Source organism: Neolamprologus brichardi, chromosome 3 (genome assembly GCF_056152115.1).
Source record: "Neolamprologus brichardi isolate AB-2024 chromosome 3, ASM5615211v1, whole genome shotgun sequence".
In the NCBI taxonomy this organism is placed as follows: Eukaryota; Metazoa; Chordata; class Actinopteri; order Cichliformes; family Cichlidae; genus Neolamprologus; species Neolamprologus brichardi.
In genome coordinates, this window is record NC_142106.1 from 27,148,223 (window position 1) to 27,169,711 (window position 21,489).

General features: G+C 42.3%; 1 protein-coding gene across 5 annotated transcripts in view; it reads right to left on the reverse strand.

Moving 5' to 3' along the window:
* Positions 1-21,489, reverse strand: part of si:ch211-200p22.4 (phosphatidylinositol-binding clathrin assembly protein) — a 109,338-nt gene extending 87,849 nt beyond the window's left edge. For all 5 annotated transcript variants that reach the window (XM_087835533.1, XM_087835547.1, XM_087835538.1 and 2 more), the window contains exon 1: positions 20,245-21,489. In XM_087835533.1, the coding sequence (XP_087691659.1) occupies positions 20,245-20,374 (130 nt within the window). In that variant the 5' untranslated portion in view covers positions 20,375-21,489. The remainder of the gene's footprint in view (positions 1-20,244) is intronic.

Sequence of the window (21,489 nt, forward strand, 5' to 3'; positions counted from 1 at the left end):
TGTTGTCTGATACGCTGCCATCCCCAGAGGACCTTTGTAGCTTTATACTAATTAGTGCGACTAACAAACTTGCACATTTACACATGTGGGAGGAATGAGTGCTGAGTAGATGTGATCTCATCACCAACAGTGACCTTCTGTGTTCCTCCCTGATCTCACTGAGATCCATTGTTGCCAGTTGCCTGTTGACCTCTGAGGCCTTTGATTAAACCACACCCGACCGGAGACTTCCTGGTACCGAGGGACCGGCGCAAGGACCTGGAGGAGCCAGGCTCGACATCTGATAGGGGGTGGCGCGTGCTTGTGAGCGATAAACCAACAGAAAGTTATCTATATTCTGTGAGGCACTTGTGTTAGATGTTTTTTCTTTTTCCAGTGAACAGCTTCTTCTGCCTATGTGAGTGTTAAATCAAGCAGGAGGTAGAAGAAGGGCAAGGGAGGGGGAGGAGATACAGTCTACATCTGGCCCACCTGGCTACCTTCTCTATTCGCTCTCCTCTCATCACTTCATCCACCTTTAAGTCTCCACACCATCCAGCTGCTGCACATGGGGGAGAGGCACATAAACTCACATTTCATCTCCTCCTTCATATTGTCTGATCTGCACACAAACTATTACAACAGGTTCACTAATTAACCGCCCGCGCCTGCCTCTCTGGGTGTCACTTTAAGCCTCCTCTTTCACTCCCTCTGCTCTTCATCTTCTTTATTTAATCCATTGCAGCCGCTCCGGGACCAGCTGCCGCTCTATAAGGTGACACAATGGTGGCAGAAAATGGCTAAAGAATCCCAATAATCGACAAGCATCAACTTCAGCCACTTCTGCAGTTCAAACCACAAAAAAAGTCATTATTACTATTGATAAAAACTACCATTGCTATTGATTGTATGGTGGATCTTATCCCAAAAGGAAAGCACACTCTCTCAGATTTTTATGTTGTGCTAATACTTTTTTGTGAGATAAAAATAAAGCAAAAGAAGGGACAGGAGGAGCAGGTTCAGCAATATTTTCTCCATTTAGGATGTAAATCTGCAATTCTGCCATGAAATACCACAACTCAATCACGCAACTTAGAGATTCAGACCTCGAGGGCCGAGTTTGAAGCTCCATCAACAGCTTGACTTTAAGTTTTTCCCAATTATTAACAAGTCATAAGAGCTTTTTTAATGTTAATTTTAACCATTTATTTGTTGTAATCATCAGGTAATCATCGACTTTTCCCTAGTTGGATGCAAAGTCCTTGAGTGTGTCAGAGTCGTGTCAGCGGGGGTTCAGAATTCAGTCACAAGGTTCACGTAGGCTTCAAAAAATTCCCGCAAGTGCTTAGTGAGCAGTTGAAACGCGTTCTGGTAACATCCGACTTGTTCCTACCTTTTAAAAATGCATCTCAAACTTTCAAACTTCTGTGCTGCTATAACTCGATAGCAGGATTAGCATATGTTGATAACTTTCAGAGATTTTAAAACAATAGGCGATTCCTTCTGTTCAACAGCTCTGGTTCTAAGAAGGTTGGTGCTCCAGTTTTAATTTAGTGTACCTGATCTGTAAAGTTTTATTTGTACAACAAGTTATACATTAAAAAAAAAAGACTAGTTTTAAAAAAAGATCTAAATTATATATTGTTATATATTGTTTCTGCAAAAATAACTAAATCTTGAGAGTGGTGCTGGTATATTACCATCACTAGCACAGCATGAGAACCCCGGGATGATATCTGGTATTTTGCCATTTCCTGGCCTTTTTAAAGCAAATGCGTCAAACACATTCTACATCCAGCTTCTCGACCCTGTTCTGACATTTTATACGCATCTGTCAGACATGATGGGACATCAGCGCCTTGCTCTGTATGCCTGACACACTCGGTCTCTCCACATTCAAGACCCTTCAGAGACCTCAGAGGGCAGGTCAGGTTCACATAGCTGGAATTCCAGAGGAGGATCTATCTGGACAAATCCAGAGGAGATTTTAAGTGTTTGGCTCCGATTGTTATGAAGAAAAGGCGAGTAAGTTCACACATAGCTGTATTAAATTACTTAGATGGGACACATGACTGCCTGTGTAACCAGAAAAAACAATGCCGTGCTACCGGTCTTCATTCCCGGAAGTTGCTACAGCAACTGTTATTCGCTTTACTTAGTTTCTCAATGCCAAAGTATTCTGTAGGCAGAATATCACTGTAAAGTGAATGCTTATTTTTCCAAAGTATAAACAGATACACCCACAGTTATAGTGGTGGATGGTCACAACAAACATGGGCATAATTTAAAATAATAAAAAGGGCACTGTATGTCCAATTAAGTCCAAAGCTACAGCTTCACACTGCTCCATATGCAGCTTTCCGTGCGTTTTCCTACTCCCGGGTCTAGTTATGCACATCCACCCAGCTTCTTTTATCACAAACTTTAATCCACTTCTCTGCCTACGAGTGCTTTTAAAAATGCTTTTTCGTCATTAAGGCTCGGCTTTCTGAGGAGTCCAAAAATAAAAATAATGAATTGGAGATGAGTTTAATAGTCCACTTCAACGATCCGCTGTTAGAGACACTAGTTCTAATCAGGCTGGAGATGGTCTCTCTGTGAATAGCCAAATTAAAACTCAGAAATGATAAAAAAGCTTGCTTTTTTGGGGTAGAATAGTGGTGTAGAGATTGGTACCACTAACTCAGGGCATGAAGTTCCTGGGTTCAAATCCACTGGCCAGCTTTGTGCAGAAACATAGGTTAGGATACAGCACCCCTGCTGAACTGTATAAATGGTAATGAAATGGATGAATGGATGGACCTTTACTTTTCTGTCCTGTCATAAGACTTTCGAATTCCTTTATGATGACAACCTCAAGGACCAAGGATTGTATGAGTGGTCGCCAGTAGCTTCCCAATGAAGGTAAAAAACATTTTTCCTTGCTTTTGATGATCTTGTGGGATAATGGGACATCTGGACTATGGAAAAACCTGCCCAACTCTGTCAACTACATGACAGAGCATCACCTCTTCTGCCATCAGTACAAATTCATTATTTTCTCAAGGACCAGTATAGAAGCTGAACCTGAAGGCCTGAGAATTAGCCATGAGGTTCAAGAACAATCCTCCCAACCCCTCAGTTCTAGTCAATCCACAGGGAACTGCGATTACTGAGGTTTAATACCACAGCTAACTAAAAACAAGAGCACTGCCAAAGAGCCGAATGACCTTGCCGGACCTGCGCGGGTACCGAGTAAGAGAAGGACATGCACATTAGCAGAAACCATGCATATGAAAAGCCCAACACTGAAGGCACCGGGAGGAGTGCAGCCCCCAATCTGTTACAGATTAACACTCAGCAGAATCAGCACCTTGTCTGGCATGTACTTGTAATCTCCTTCTCCCCTCTCTGTCTTTGTGTTAGGGACTGTCGAGAGGTGTTGCCTCAAAAGAAGATTCCCCATCCACCCCTCCCTCCACCTTTCTTCCCTCTCAAATCCCCCCTGATAGGAGAAGGAAAAGGAAAAAAGAGAGGTGTGAAGAATTGTAAGCCTGCTAAATTTGAAAACACATCACTTTCCTTTCCAGATTTCTAGTCATACTAAGACAGCACTTTTTAAAACCTCTAAGAAGGCTTTTTGTAAATGCTCTGAAGAGTGGTTCAGTGTGAAAATGACAATGTTGTCTTGTACTGTCGACGGAGGCAACAAAGCTTCTCCTTTATCACCAAAGGCTCTCTGTCGCTTTCAATTCTTTCTATGACTGATCACTTTACGGGCAATGTAGCCAATCAAGCAGCAGATGTTACACCATTGATCTGCATTTATGTTTTCGCCGTAAGAGAATAAAACAGTGATGTGACTCAGTGTGCGCGTACAGCAGCACAAAAATTACTGTTCATGGTAGTTATCGGCTTCTGTTTACGAGCATCACGTCCCTTTTTATTCTCGCACAGCTGCGTTAGAGATGCAGAAAATGTCAGGAGACTTCAGTTCGGTTTACACTATGTTAAAATGATATGACGTCTTAAAAATTACTTTAAAATTTGGACAGAGGCGAAATTCTGCCTGATGTTGAAACATATGATACATTTAATGTCACCAAGATTAAAGAGAACAGGAGCTAAAAACAACCTGACTCCATCAATAAATCCTCTTTACATGCAGTACAAGGGACTTGATGCACTTGTGGAATCGACTGCTGTCGGTATCAACTTGTGAATTCTTTTAAATGTTTAGCTTTCCTCTGTTATCATTAAGAGCAGAGTCCGTGGTGTGCTGCAGCATGTGAGAGAGCCGCCCCCGCCCCTCTCCTCTGTGTAATGTCTCATGCAAATCAGAAACAGAGGCAGCAAGACTAAAGCTTATCAGGTGCTGTATGTCTTATTGCTGTTTAAACAACTTTTTTTAGTGAGCTAAGCAACTCATGAAGACACAAGGGACATGTGACGTCCTAATACTGCACCTCTATCTACTGGTACAACAAGTATTGCGATAAGTGTGCAACTGTTTGACCGAACAAGAAAACAGTTTGGAATTTTACACCTAAGAAAAAACAAACATTTAGACAACACATCAGACCTCAGTGCTGGATATCTCTGCTCATATGGACTGAGTACTGTGTTAGATGTGTTAGGAACGATCTGCCGCATTGTTCGATGGAAATGAAAAGGCTCAAACTACATACAGCTGAATTTAAAAACACTTCAAAGTGAAAAATTGATATTACAGGCTAGTCCATTTATCCAAAATTTTACTTGTTCTATGGCAAATCGGTGCTGGGCAGTGAGCATGGGACCCAGTAGAGGACATCGGGCTCTCTGTCCACCCACATGAAGTATATTTCTGATTGTTTGGTCAGAGACATTCACACCAGTCTCCTGCTGGTGCTAAACCTGTTCCTCCCTGCACATAGGAGCAGATACTGGTCCTGCTGATGGTTTAAGGACCAGTATCTGCTCTCCTAGAGTCTCCTGGAATCTCCTCTATGCACTTGAGACTGTGCTGGGAGACACTGCAAACCCACCTGTAATGGCACATATTGATGTTCCATCCTGAAAGAGTTGACTACCTGTGCAATCTCCTTAGAGTCCAAGTATCGACTCACGCTACCAGTAGTAACACTGACCCCAGCCAAACACAGAACTAGTGAACAAAGAGTCAGAAAGTTTCAAAATGTTCCTTCTGGAAAAAAAAATTACCTGACAGCACTTTTTACTGAATACAGAAAAATCAGGATCAGGCTGGGATTTGTGAAGATTTAACCAATTCCGGTCGTTATTTTTCCTATTCCCATACATATTTGAAGCTACATGCCAAATAGTTTCTGTCTCCAGCTTCTCAACAGTAAATATTTGCTGCCGTCTATGTGGCTGTGAAGTGAAAAACCCAGTGTCTTGAACTGAAGAATTTTTCACTACCGTCTGAGATTTCTGGCTAGATTTTTAAGAGCTGTGTGTTAAATCTCATACCACGGATGTCAAACTCATTTCAGTTAACGGGCCACGTGGGAGCCCAGTTTGATCTAAAGTGTGTTGAGCCCATAAAACGATTTAAAAAAATACCCAATAAATAATCACCTCCAAATTCTTTTCCTTTGCTTTCAGTGTAAGGAAGTAAATTCTGGATGGCTAAGGGTTCCCAGCCTGAGACTTCCCAGGAATATTAAGTGCAGTTTTAACAGTGGTTATCAGTTTTCCTACGATCGGCAGTGAATCAAAGAAAGACTCAGACTCACTGACAATATCTTTGCCAGAAAGGAGGACTGACTAGGATTAAAACCCACAATTTGGACATCCACTCTCATTAAATGATCTAGTAAATGATCTTACACCGTTCGTGATGCACTCTGGTGCAGATGGATCAGTTTGTATGCCTCTGGCCTGCAGACCATACGTTTGACACATTGACATTAAAATATGAGTCTAAGTTTTAATGGAGATAGTTTCTGAATACAAAAAATCAAAAAGATTCACATCAATACAGGACAAGGTAAAATGGACAAGATGAGGCAGAGGTAGCAAGGCAGAAGAGGTGTAGCGAATTAAGTGAAGGGTAGAAACTAAGACAGAGTGCCACCAGAAGTCAGTCTATTAATAGACTAGCTGTGGTTCTGGAGCTTTAATTCTCCCCTTGAGGTCTTAAATAAGAGCAGTTTCCCCCTCTCCTTTGTGCCCCTGTCACACAGGCACACAGAGAAAGATAGACTGAAAAAGCAACTGAGACAAACTCCCTGCTTTTCTCCAGCTGCACTGTTTTCATGGGGGGGATTCGGGAAATCTTGTCAAGTAAATAGGTTTGAAGTCTCTGTGCGTGCACGTCTCTGAGAGAACGTCTGCACACAACCGTCTGGGGAGGAGGAGGTGTCTGCCGGTTTGTGTCAGGAATAAAGGAGCGATGCCGACAGAGCGAACGACGGCGGGCATGCGGATAGATGTACATGCACACAGGTAGAGCAGGGAAGGAAAACTAAGCAGTTGAACCCAGCCAAAGGCTCCTGAGAGAACAAGGCTAAAAATAACCTGACATCAGAACGGGACGGGAACAGAAGCACTGAATGTTCCCAAACAACACGCACAGGCAGACAAAGCCCGTTTCAAACCATGTGCTACCATTACCTAACACACTAAACCTGTCAGCGTTCAACATGAATGCTACAGTGCTTTGGATTTGTGCAGGCAAAGGTTTCCCTTGAGCAGGACGCTCAACTCCAACTCATTCATTTAATGCTCCCTAAAAAAAACACACCAAAAAACGCTAAACCAAACGATCGGGTCTTTTCTTAGCATTGTGAGAATTTCCAGAGGAGATGTGACAGGTTCCAAATAATGAGCAATGTGTGGGTAATACCTTTTTATACCTAAATACCTGCCATTTAGTTGATCTAATAGAAATACTTGTCATACTTAAGGCTGTTGCACACTGAACGAATTGGGAAAAATCAGAACTTGCTGTGCAACCTATATACACACAGCGAAGGCGTTCAGTTTTGCATAAAATTCATCCTCAAAAAAACGCGTTGTTTAAAAAAACACAAAACAAACCATGAAGTTGACATCAAGCCATGATAAGCTGGTCCTGATGTTTCTAAATAAAGAAAAGGTAGAAGCTGAGGCTCTAGGTGGATTTAACTCTCACGAGAAGGCAGCAGGGAGAATGTCATGGTTTGATCGAGGAGTTTAAGCTGTATCACGGCCACTTTAGTACATATTTCAGGGTGTGAGTGCAGCAGTTTTAGCTCTTGTTGGTGGATTTGGGACCACAACTGAGGAGGTGGAGAAATAATTTCAGAGAGCCGATTGACCCGGAGCAGATTCTAGCTGTGTGTCTGAGGTAAAACAACACTGACAACATTAAATTCCCAGACGAGTGATACTGTTCATGTGGATGTAGAGCTGGAGCTTCTCAGCTGGAGAAACATTTTGTGACTTGGTTGAATTTTTAGAGATGTTTGGAACCACCCAACATCTTTAAGAAAAAGCACCGCTAAATATCGATGTTTTTATATGTCCAGTGTAAAAGTCATTTATCTCCTCCACTTTTAGCCAATTTGGAGTTCACAGTTTCCTGAAAAATATTTGGGCTCGGTGAGTTGGGTCCATTTTCCACCTTGTATTGGCTTAATAAATAAAGAATCCAATAAAAACAATGACGTTTTAGGGCACGAAACTATGAAAATGTCCCACAGAACAGTTTGTCACTACTCAATATTATACAGAGTTATTTTGTCCATTGTTAATATAAATGTATTGTTTAATCCTTATGGGTACAGGACATCTACTTATCCATGTGCTCAGGGAACTTGTTTCCTTTTTTTTGCAACTGAATAGTCAAAAAGCTGAAGATGAGTTTAATCTGGTTAGTTTCACACCAAGAAAATGAGATGAGGGAGAAAAATGCAAAAGGAAATGAACTACAGGGGGATTTTCCTGCAATAACATGACTGAGGTTGTGAAATATATCCTGCTAATTTAAAGCCAATTAAGGCTTTGATTAAATATTTGCCATATAACTTAATCTTAATTTAAATATTACTCTTTATAATATTAAAAAATGGCTTCTCCTGTGAGCACAATCGGTAATGCAAGCTCCTGTTGACTGTGCTTCAGTATCACTACCTGATTGTGCGAGTTCATTGACTGTGTAGCATGTTTGCGACAGACTCCCTGCTCTCTCCTGCACACACTCGGCGCTTCACATCACGTGCACTCCCCTGTGCTTGGCTCGAAATGGACGTATCCAGACAGCAGTAAGCCGGTTTTCCTGGCTGCTAGTCTAAACTGAGCCTATCTCCGCTCTGCAGCCAGGGAGGGGTTTTCCCACTCTGTTTAGATAGCATTAGACTCACCTCACAATCACTTAAGAAGCAGGCCCCCCTCCCTACTTACCCAGCACCAGCTACACCCAGCAGCGGGTCTAATCAGGGCTAGAATCAATGAAAAGCAAATAGCAGGAAATAAACTGGCCTTTCTGTGTCCTTTAATGTCCCCAGTCTTTCTTTTTTCAATTCTCTGAATACTTTCTTTGATGGGGTTCAGTGGATGGAAACGAGTTGCTCCGTGTGTGTACTCTGTGTAATGAGAATACAGAAGAGTAAAGACCAGACGGGGACGGAGTGACGGGGCGACAAAGAAGGGCACGCCACGCGAGGAATTAAAATTAAACAGCAAATATACTGATCGCTAAACTCAAACTGATTTTTTTTCTCCCTCCCGCATGAGGAAAAATAAAGTGTATTTAGCCGACGTATTTAGAAACAGTTTCAAAAGCTTCAAGCCAGACGTGCTCGCAACCTCTGCGTGCACCGCAGTCTGTCGTTTTTTCTTCTACAGCAAGCAGACATAGCACTGGCTCTCCACAATAAGACACTTAAGACTGGCTGTTCCTTTGCAACTCACTGATTAGCACTCATTGCCTTCAACACCTGCTGAGTCACCAGCAGCTCCTGTGCACCCTGGGATGCAGCAATATAGAAAAGAGGGAGTGTTGCAGGCATTTAAAGTCTCTCCTTCATGCATGGGTCCATAGCTGACCAGGCTATCAAAAAACAGTAGACTACCATTTTGGTTCTTTGAAGCCGACATGACATCAAACCCTCTCTTATGAGTATCCTCTGACGGAGGGTCCCACTCAGCCCACTGGATTCTCTACAAAGTCCAAAACTGCAGTGAAGACCTCAACTGCTACGAGTTTTTAAACAAGATCCCAGCTTTACCACACAGTTTTAAAACTCTTTGAATCAAACAACTTACTGAAATCTCAAAATATTTTCCATACTAATACTAATCTAATACTATTGTTACCTCCACCGTTGGCGTGTGTCATTCTATCTGTGAACACGTTAGCTCGAAAAGTTCTGAATGAACTTTGCACGGCCGTAGAGTTAAATCCATTAAATTTATCTTGAAGGTGAAACCTCTTTAGTCCTGCCACCTCTTTCATGCTAAAAGTGTAAAAACAATGGTAAACAGTTTCTAATTACATACATGGGCCATCTTAACAGCTTTAGCTGGTGTCTAAAAACCCTCATTAAACACACCCCTCCCTCCCTGAAATTAGTCCTAACAGAGACTCGGATAAGGCCTGAAATAATTCAGGTACTGATGATACAGAGTATCACAACCCAACTCTGTTACAGTCGGAGCAATTTACGCTCCACTTCCTGTTTGGCAAGAGGAAGGTTTGGTAAGATCCTTTGGGTTTTGAGCAGAAGGCAGCAATGCTGCGCTGTTTTGAAGACACCTTATGAATTGGCTAATGATAAAAGCCTCTCTGTACTCTGCAGGTAACTGATGATTTGATTATTTCCCGTTTCTTGAAGCTCTATTATTTACAGCAGAGCTCCCTCAGCTCTGTTCTGTACAACTTTTCATAATTATTTTATTTAATTGTTTTGTTATTTCCAAGTTAAAAGGCCTGTTTATGCTAAAATACATCAATTTATATTAAGAAATTATATGTGTATACAGTTAGACCCATAGGTTTTGGACAATGGTAAGATTCTCAGCCTCTGTAAACCACGGTGCATTGGAAATCAATTAAGACTTCAAGCTAACTTAAAGTCTAAAAATTAAGTTAAGGGGTTTATCAAAAGTACTGTGTTATTAGTTTGTGGAATTTTAGACATTTTCATACATTAAAACCCTCTAAAAATGTGCATCTAATTTAAAATAAGTGCATTACATCTTAAAATCACACCTGTAAACATATTCCAGCACACATGAGAAAGCACTCAAGGTGACCTGCGAGCTGCTGTCTGATGTGGAGTCATAAAGTTTGAATGAGCACCAACTCGCTGGAGGCGGAAACACAAACCACATAAACCGGAGCTTAATAACTCAGCGCCCACAAGATCTTTGTTTGCCTCCTAAACAAACCTGGAGAAACAACACTGTTGCCCAGACAAAGCGAGTCAAAGCACTGGTGTGGAGGACTGCTCTAGCGCCACATCAATTTGTCATGTAAGCGTAACCCAGTTTTAAGGTTTGGCTAAAAATGGCCCGACACAACATGATGTAAAAGGACATGTGGGCTGGCAGCTCAGCCAGCCGGCTAAAAAATAAATAAATAAATAATAAAATAATGTGGCATGTTGTATTAAGCTACCATAAACTTGACTGCTACTGAGCAGAAAGGCCTGAAAATGGACACAATAACAGGATACGCTGACCAAGAATCTAAAAAGGCATGTAGGATGGTACAAAAGCAGGCAGGGCAGGAGGGGAAGACGGCACGAGCATACAGGCCAAATGGTCATTTTTTGGCGACCATGTACCTGCCACTCTGGCAAGCCGGGGCAACCTTTGGAACTGCTATCATAGGATAAAAGGGAGAAACTTCCAGTCAATGCTCAGGTCAGCTGCCTACAGTGGCACAGACTGCACAAGCCTCCAAACATGAGTCAACACATCCATGTGGGCAGACACCCAAAAAGGCGCTACGTTGTCAATCTCTGCATCTGTGTGTGGCCACAGAGCAGCTTTAGATTAGCACTGCCACACTGTTAGAGACAGAATTAAACTCTTCTCTCCAAGAAAACGACCCAAGAAAACAAGCAAAAAGAGCTATAAAAAATCTAAGTAAATAAATAAATAAAAGTCTTATGTATCCTGGAACAAAATGTTTCAGTGTAATGACGCAACTCCAGCAGCAGCGCTGACCATCAGAGACTCAGCAAACATTTATTACTGGCACTGTTTGGAGAAACCCCACAGGTTATACCCAAAAATGACTCTTAGGCCCAGAGGAGTGTGTGTGTTGGGGGGGGGGGAGGTTTGTCCAGCAAAATTCATTGTTTAATTTAATTATTAACACAAGCTTAAACTGGTCAGATGAAAATCTGAAGCAAAATGATTTTAATGCACCACTGAAAGGCTTTGTCTTGAAGGCCCCAGTATATCACACAGCCACTTCTATTTATGCTTGCCATTAAGGCACTGGAAGCGGCTCCAGTATTCTCCTGAATGATAGGTGTCACCACGCAGACAATACCGCCACGTCAGCGCCGATGTAGAAGGCGACAAAGTCAAAAATAGAAGAAAAGACATTGCCGAGTGCTTTTTTTCCCCCTTTCCATAAGGTCTCATGTTTTCAAATTATTGTTTAATCTGTGAATCTCTGAGCTTCTGTACTAAAATATCATTACAAACTATAGAAAGACAGGGTATTAGATGTTGCTGGAAAGTAATTTATCCAAAAAAAGCATGGCAATTTTAAGGTGCATCATAAGGTCTACTTGACACCTCTTCTTGTCTAGGACAGGTCTTCATCACATTTGCACTGAACCTGAAGATAATCAGACATAATATTTTTATCTCCTTACTTTTATATCCACCAACATCTGCTAATAAGACTTCTGTAGACCTCGAGGTCTCTGAATCACCCTACCATGGCTCAATCACCTTTTTATGTCAACCTTCAAAAACAACAATAGAGCAACAACATAGAAAACAGGCAGATGATCCAGAGGTGGTTCACTGTCTGGGCATGAGATAAGAGCTAGAGCAGGCAGGACTGCTATTTCATGCACACCTTCACATAAGTGACTGTGATGTCAGGGTGTGAGAGTTCTGGAGGCCCCCCACCACCAACATCCATTAAAGTAAATAAATCGCAAACACACAAAGTAGTTCCCCCACTTTTTTTTTTTTTTTATTTATTTACAGTTGCTGGATGTTCCATCACCTTAAGAAGACAAACACCCAACCACTCAACTGCATAAACAAATGTTGTAAAAACAGCAGAGCTATTGAGTTGACGGTCAATTTCGCCATCCAACTTCCCCTGTCAACTAAAGTCCATTTAACACATGCCAGTTGGCTGGTTTGCTGCCATGACAACAGAGCAGTAGTGAACGGGAAACTAGACTTCAGTTTAAATGTCACAACTTCTTCCTGACAGCTATAAGATTGCAAAACAATCTCTATGATGAGAAAAAGAGGTGGGGGGAAAAAAAGCAACCTCCCGAGGGTGGAAGTCTGCTTAGAGAGGCCGGATTCAACAAACAGCATCTCTCAACTTGACAACATGCAAACTGCAAGCAGGTGTGCCAGGGGAAACAGACACTTTCCCAACACGCTCCGACCCTCCCTCGCTGATTTTTATGACAATAACCTCCATAAATAGAAGAGGCTTTTCAGCCCTGATGGGGAAGAGCTCGTCATTTTTGCCGCTGACTCACACGCTGGGGTTAATTGAGGTGGACAGCCCCAATCATGACACTAAATGGCTTTAAAACGGCACTTATTTTCGCCGGTGGCGCGTGAATGTCACGGCTTTGCGGCAGCCCTCATGAACCCCTTACGCGCCCGCCGCTGGCAGCTCCGAAAGGCATCTGCCAGGGTTATTCGGTTATTGGGTCTAGATGCAAATATGCCTGTGAGATCATTCACAGCTTGCTGTCAGACAGTCACAGCTGCTTGCGGTGAATTTGTGCCAAGAGGAGAGCAGTAGAAAATGATGGTGGTGTGTTTGTGTGCATGCAGAAGTAAGGGGCTCTGACTGTGTCAGAAATAGAGATGCTGAAAGAAAAAAAAAACTAAAACTAAAACTCAGCAGCAGCACAATCTAACCTGTGCTTTGGTGTCCAGGGTGTCCTCTGACCACAGATAAGCGGCTCTGTAGGCAAACAATTCCCTAATTTATGGAAATGTTAGCTGCTGGACCAGTTCAGACTGGTAGCAACTGTCTCTAGATTCTGACATAACCTGCATTTTACCTCTGCCTCCTGAATGCATCACTAAGACAAGACTAACCCACTGCTGCAGAAAATGCCAGTTATTTAATAACTCTCCAAGGGCCAAGATCTTCAGACTTTGTAAATGTAGCAGGGTCATTCCATATTTAAAAAAATAAATAAATATTGGTTTCTACCAATGCTACCCCTCAGCCGCATAGTATAGTCTCCTATGACATCAATTTAAAAATCTTAGGTAACTTCTTCAGTTATTGCATTTACAAGATATTCAGGAAACATGACCTCTGACACTGACCTTGAGGTCAAGAGCACGGATATTCGAACTTATCCAAGACTTTCACTAGATTTAACTATCAAATCATTGGTGACATCTTTTTCAAGCTATCGTGTTATTTTTACAAAATCTCACCTCTGATACCACAGATATTTGATATAGGAAGCAGTCCATTTACCACTTCCTCAAATTAGATAAGGTTGAGTTAAACCTTGGTCTTTAGCTTTTCCATCATTTTTGAGCCCTTAAAACCTCCTGAGTACAGGTGAGAGTGACGCAAAACGTTCAGGGTCAAAAATGCATTTAAGCTCTACATCCAATTCTACCCACTGAAAGTGTCCCAGTCTGCAAACTACCCCAATTTGATATTTAGAAACAAGCACTGGTCCCCTGGATTTTTATCTGTTTACTTTAAAAAACAAAACAAAAGAACAAACAAAAATGAGAAGATGCTTTTTTGGGGTAACCATTCAAGGGTAATATCACCATGTTGAGTAGGCAGCTGATCAAAACAAGATTTGATTCCAGTTCCACCATCTAGGGGTGGCTGATCTTTTTGGTTGCAGTAAGCTTAAACAAAGCTGAAATGTATCTTTCATTTCTAAGATATCATGCAGATATGTCATGTATTAAAGTAGATACGAGAGATTAAAAACAGGCATCTTTTTTTTTTTTTCCCCACAGAATGAGCCAGCAGTCTTTAGACAAGTAAACTCCACTACAGATTCTCATTAGCTTTAAAGACCTGCATGAAACTTTAGTACCCAAACGGCTATGGCACTGGAGTGCAACCATAAACTAAAGCTCCAGTAATGAACAGAGACTGCATCAGTGAGGCCTGGCTGAGCATCACAGAGCCTGGGTTATTTGTGTAACCACCACGGATAACAAAAGCAGATTAAAACTTCCAGTTGAAATTATGACACAAATTTCATTTCAAGCTTGTTTGATTTCAGCGTGAATCCAAATGTCCGGATCATAGTTACACTCCTAAACCAATACATAATCATGCAATGTAAGACTTGTCGGGTGTTCTCCTCGCAAATTATACCGTTTAGGAGGTTTGTTTGGCGATATTTCAATTCAGCGTACCCAAGAGTCCCATTACCGACACATTTTGTTGGCAGTGTGGGGAGAATCTGTTCGGAACTAAAAATAATGTAAATTTTCGAACAGTGTTTCTGTCTGTTTTAGACACGTTGCTTCAGTCTCTTGCCACCAGGCCTTCAGCTGACAGCGAAGCACTGCTCAACACAGCCGACGTGTTATCTATCGCTGCTGCTGACATTTCCCAGTACAGCAGGAACCAAAAATAGTGCGTCTACATTACTGTATTATAAAGACTTAGTAAGGTATAAACATCCATCAATCTATCCATAAATCTTCCGTCTGCCTCCAGACTTTCCAATGTATGCCCCAACCTCAGACCCTATGACAGTTGAGAGGCTCCAGCCACACCAGCTCACTTCTTGGACTCTACTAGAGTAGCTTTGCATGACTGATAGTTCAGAAAAATCCTTATTTGTGTTATAATAAGGCTGTTTTAGTTTGCCTTTTAAAAAAGCCATCTCCCCTTTCCTCCATACAGACAACCTCCCCAACACCATTAATGATGACCTTTGACACCTCAGCACATACCAACAACATAGACCACCAAGACGCAGTTTGACAACCATTAGAATAGTTTCCACGTTTTTCCAAGGGTAGATGCATAGGCAGAGACCACCCCTCACTAACTACTCAGGCAAACACAGTCATTCTTTTCTATAAACAGGCCTGCCTTCTTGGACACCATACAGAGGGTCTGAAATCAAGCATTTAACACAGATTGTTGGCTCACAGTGATTACCTTCATATAAGCTGACCTCTGTATTTAAATCTCCGATTATGTTTGATCTGAACCTCCCTTGCTGTAACAGTATAACAAGGGAAAGCATAACAGCATGAATGGGGCTCACCTACAGGCAGACAATCCAGTATTTACTGCTTTACTGGATAGTTGAATAAGCTGGCTGACTAGTTGACTGAGTAGTGATCGAATACACTCCCTGCCAGCCTCACATTCTTGCTAACCGACTCACAAATTGACTACCTGCCAGACTGAATGACAAACAGATAGCCTGCCTTTTATTTCTGCCTGCTGGCTGCCCTTCCTTCATACCAGCAACACAATGAAGTTAACAGCCTGACAACACTGCATGTTACCTTCGTGTTAAAATCATCAGAAGGACAAATACCATGCAATGCACTGCTCACTGATTGCCCCTTCCCCCAACGGCACCGAGGTTGTTGCTCTCACAAAGAAATCAATATCTACAATGATTAAGCTTGACGTGGCGTATTGGCTATTAAAGTCCGGCCAGGTTCACAAAGGAACAGAGACAATGCACGTCTTTTTCCTCTAACGTCAGCAGCTGAGTCTTGTGAGCGAGGAGGAGGCGGAGTTGACGGATGTGAGGCAGCTGAGCTGAAACATCAATCAAATATGTGCATCCCACAGCCAACAAAGGCAGTTCCCAGAAACAGATTTTCAGCACATTTAGTCTCAGCAATGTCTAAGACGGCGCTGCACATATGCCCACGTGTGACTCAGTTTTATTTTCATTCCATCTATTCATTTTTTTGCTCTTTTATGATGGCACATTTGCATCACAGCCACCTTCGACATGACTCAGGTTTAATTTGAGGGATGCCACTGGCAATGAAACATGGTCATTCACTCTTTATGACCAAGATAGGGCATAAGGTGACAATCAGGAATCAATTTCTAATCTAAAAGGCGATGGGAGTACAATGTGCTCTGCGCTGCTGCACCTGAAAGTGTCTATGAGGGGGATTTCCCAACAAATAAAGGCCATCAAAGCTGCCATATGAAGAAATGTCATGTTTCTCCCATGATCTGTGAGGCATTTGAGAGATTTATGCTCTCCTTGAAAACAAGATAACCACAATGCATCCTTCTGGGACCTCGAGACTTTTATCACTTGCTGTGTTATGTCTGTCTACGACTCTTCTTGAAGTCCGTACTAAAGGAACTGGCTACAAGAGCTGCGTATCGGCGCCAGACCCCAAAACACCAGATGCCTTTGATTGAAGTAATGTATTGGCTGATTAGAGCTTCACAAATAAGAACAGGTGCTGGCATGATTAGTCAGCTGACAAAAATGTTAACACTAACCATTTAGACGGTTACTGTTTAAATTTTGACAAGCAGAAAACCCAAACGGCATCTCAATTTAACCCTATGATGTCCAAGCCCTGAATTGGATTCCTCTGAGCAATCTTTGTCTAACGTACGACATTCCCTACATTACGTCCCTCTAGTTTTTCCACTTCCATGTACATTCCCCCACTTCCCTCCAAACAGTTTTAGCAATCTCCCTCCAAGAATTTGGCGACATTTGCGCATCATACTGATGCTATGATTATTACCTTTGTATTGATTGTTATTCTCTCACTGATACATTTAAAAACTACAAAAAAAGCAGAAATGCACATGAGGAATCGACTGTGCTGAACAGCCCACTCACAATAGTGGTGAGCTACATAGAGCAGACCTGTAGTTACATTTCTAGGGAGGTGCACATCAGATTATCATAATTATAAATGTCTGAGGTGAGAAACTGCAAAACAAATGGAAATGTACTGAGGATTGTGCACTCACACCAAGCTATGTCAGGGTGTAATGGGTTCATTGATCCACCTTTGCACCGACAGAGAAAATGTGTTTTTCTACTGCTTTTTCTCTACAATCTAACAGATAAAGTTGTATTTACATAACACCAAATCACAAAGACACTCAAATAAAACAGAGTAAACCCCAACATTTTGGTGACCACAGGAAGGTAAAACTCCCTTTTAATAGGAAGAACCTTACACCAGAAGCAGGCTTAAGGACGGGCAATCATCTGCCCTGACTGGTTGGGGCTTTTATCATTTTGGGTGGCTACGTTTCTCTCTGAGTATATTAGGTGTATATAGTTGTTTTGGTTAGAACAGCAAATAGGCTTAAGCCAATTACTCTCCTGTTTAAAGTTGGTTGCCCCTCCAGTTTAAATGGTCTGCTGCCGACTCTGAATCTAAGCCCAACCACCTTGGGTTTTGTATCCAAACCTAGCTTACGAAACTCAATTACATGTGACCCAACAGTTTAACCTGACCTTCAACACATTGGGTGTGGTGTCCAACCCTAACCAACAATGGCATTTAAAGCCAACCCAACAGCTTGACCTAACCCTAACTTCTTCTTTTAAGTGTCTATCTATAACCAATGTTGGGTGTAGTGCCCAACTCAAACACCACCTCATTTCAAACTGACCTTGCCCCGACCCTGACAGATCTATGGTTTTAAGCTCTTAAATGCTGCTTAGGGAGCTCAAGAAGGCTGAAATATTCTAACATGATTAAACAAATAAACAAACTATCAAAGCTTTTCATTAAAAAGGCACTTGGTGGTTCTCCAGAACAGACGGGAAGTGATTATAGTTAAGATAGCTAAGGAATTCTTGCTATCATAGGGAAACAGTTAACTTTTTTTTAAATTCCCATTTGATAGATTTCACTCATTTTCAAGCAATAAAACTCAAACATCCAGGTCTAAGGTCCTGAAATGTGACAATTCTATGGTTTGTTTGGCAATTTGGGTTCGGGACACACCAACTGTGAAAATCTTGGCCAACATCAACATGGACCTTATTTTTATTTGTTTTCTTATTTGTTACCCTCTCTGGAAACAAAAGCTATTCTTCACGAAAGTACATGGTGTGTTTGAAATTCTTCCAGCAATTTTCCACACAGAACATTTAACTAGTAGAGAAACAGACCGATATCAGTCTACGATTGAATGGAGTCAAGCTGGTATTCATATACTCTGCCAAGCAAAATGTGTTTGATGCCTTAGCTGAACCTATTTCAGGAGGGAAGTGAGATGGGTCATCTTGTTAGTAAAGTAGTATTCCCAGTAGTATTTTAGTTTATTTATTTGGATTTATTTAATAAAATATTGATATTTTGCATCCCTCTATCAATTCAATATTGAGACACTGTGCTGAATCGATTTTCCACCCATGCCTAGAGTTATGCCCACAATTTATGCGACAAAGAAAGCTATCAGCCACTGACATCAGTAAACTGTGCTTGATGATGAGCTGATATCATTTAACAGTTATCTGATGTATGAGTGTATCCCCATTTTTGATAGTAAAACTTAGCATCTCTGAGTTTTAAGAACTCATTTTACACAGAACTGTAGACGGGAGCCTACTTGTCCAATCTTTCAGGACTGATCTATTATTTTTGGCGACAGGAAGACGAGAGAAGCTGTGAATTTTTTTTCTTCTTCACAGCTTTGTACTCGCCTAACCTAACAGAGAGTGCCAGGTCTAATCTATTTAAGGTTCAAGTCAGAATCGACTTCAAACTAAGCAGCATATTGTCTCAGAAGTCACCGGTGTGGGTGAATTTTATAAAAAAGGATGGCCAAAAAGTCAAGAGTAAACTTTTCAACACCTTCCAGAGTGACACATCATCTAAAACAGTGAGCTGGCTTGATGTTCAGATGTTCTCCCAACTGTAGTTTGAATGCCTGAGAGACTGACTGAACAAATCAGGAATGACACATTTCAAAAAACAGCAGGGACATCTAGAGACTGCTTCACCTGCTGGCTGTGATGCCTCCTCTCTATTCCTGAGGACATGAACCCAATTAAAGTTACACCTCAGTCGCTTCTTTGCTGCAGTCACCAGGAAACATATGCACACAGTTCTGTGCTTTGCAAATCACATGAATATAGCACAGCTTTGCGTGACTGACCATTCAAAATAAATGCTGAAATAAGCTGTTCTACCTCCTCTCCCTTTAAATGCCAACTTTCCTCTGATTGGCTGCTTCTCACAAACAGAAGGTTTGATCCACAGTCAGCAAAAAAGACCAATGTAGCCACTTTGAAGTCACCCAGTGGTGTTCAACTTGCAAGTTTCAAGCCTTAATGTTGGCGTTTTGGTTACTGCCATCATAATTATAAAGGCACCAACAGCACAAATGGGTTCAAACAACCCACTTCAGTGATTTTATTTAGTGGCAGTGAGGCTGAGCATACACCTTTGAGGGGTACGACTTAAGGGGTCCACTATGTTCGCCCTTGCGACCAGCGGCGTATGGCATAAGTGGCATCACATCTGCTGGCACAAGCCGCGTTTTGGCATCGTTTTAGCCAGTTGTGCACCTCTCCATTTTTGTAACCTTGAAAGTTTTGCTGTACAGAAGAGCTACATGGCAAGCATAAGTGCACGTGGTTGTCTATTAATCTCACTGTCACCGTGTGATGTAACCAGTGGCCTTTAAGAGCGTGAAAACTCTCCATGGTCCCTGGCAAATATGTAAACCACAACACTATTTATTTTTACTGTAAAGTTGGATATTTTAACATGGGGTTCTATGAAGCCAGCATCAAGTGCCCATTGAAGGAAATGCAGCTTGTAGGGCTTCAGATTTCATTGGTGGAGGGTGGGGCAGGAGGTGCTCATTCCAGAGAAGCCCATATTAGGGATAGTATCTCTCAGTGATGTCATAGAGAGCCAAGAGTAGAAAAAAATGAGGGTTTCAACCACTGCCAAGCCTGGGATTTTGACTTGAAACTTTGTGGATCTTTAATAGGAGCACCAGCCATTACAGCCATACACATATGTGACAGAAAAACACCATTTGCTGTCTAATCTAGCTGATTGGACTGGACTGTCCAACCACAGCCAGGTTACAGTGAAGAAGAGGACAGATACAAGGGGAGGGGAATGATGTGTGGAGGGGGGTCTACTCACAGTCAAGGTGCTTCTTCTTCGGTCCGCTCACTTCATGCGTGGTGGCTTTGCACACAGCCTTGCTGATAGCCGACCCGGTCATGCTGTGCTGAGCTGCTGTGATCCGATCCGTGATAGATTGGCCCGACATCGCACCGACTTTTTTCTTTTCCCCCCTTCAATCAGCGAAAATAGTACAATAACGATCCGATCAATGGATCAACTCAACGTGACTTCACAGTCAAGTGGAGGTAACAGAGAGCAGGGATCGCACACACACACTCAGACACACACTGTCTTCCACACAACCTGTGCAGCAATGTCAGCTCACGACAGGTACAAGAACAATCTGTTTAACTACAATCTAAATTTAAAAATGAAACAAAAAAATGTTTGGCAACTGTTTGTTCCGTCTATCTATCTATTTATGCAGTAAACACAACACGAGCCAGTCTGTGTTAGCTAATGTTTCCGTTGCAGTACTCGAACCAAGAGAGAGTCCCACTGTGGAATCCGCAAACACTTGAAATTACTTTCTGGCCACAAATAAACATAGCTAACTGGCTGCTTTGTAACCCGGAGTCACCAAAAAGTCGAGTCCAACTCGGGCTGGGCAGAGGGGGAAAGTAATCCTGGTGAAATCACAGCTTGGAAAACAGTTTAAAAAAATAGAGTTCCTCTTCCACGTCAACTTGTTAGCTTGGACCGCAGCTCAGCTATCACTGGTCGCTTGGCGAAGTGTGCGTTAAATCGTCCCTTGGGCGTAAAAAGTCTTTCGGACAGGAGCAGCGCATTGTTTGAAGTTTACAGGAGGACGGTGTGACACTGACAGCCGGGACAGTTGCAGTTTCCCACGGTGAGAGGAGACGCGAGGAGCGGCGGTGGGGGTTAGCCGAGATGCTAGCAGGGTTAGCTAAAGCCAACCAGCCAGCCAGCCAGCCAGGCGGGCGGGTAGAGAGAGAGCGGGTTCCTGTGGTCTGTGACCGGGGAGCCGAGCCGGCGGAGCCGCTGAGTTTAAAAAAAAAAGAAACAAAAAAAACCTCCCTGACAGCTCCCTTAGCTCGCCTGTTTCCCTTCACGGTCCTCGGGCTCAGTTTGGTGCTTCCCTCCGTCTGCCGTCACCACATTACTGGCTCCCGTTGTTCTTTTTTTATTTTTTTATTTTTCTTACAGACAGTTCGGTCCGATGCCGCCGTATGGAAAGTCTCGCCAGTGGTTTCTCTTTGCGCACTCACTGACTGGCTGAATGCTCGCTCCTGTGCTGGA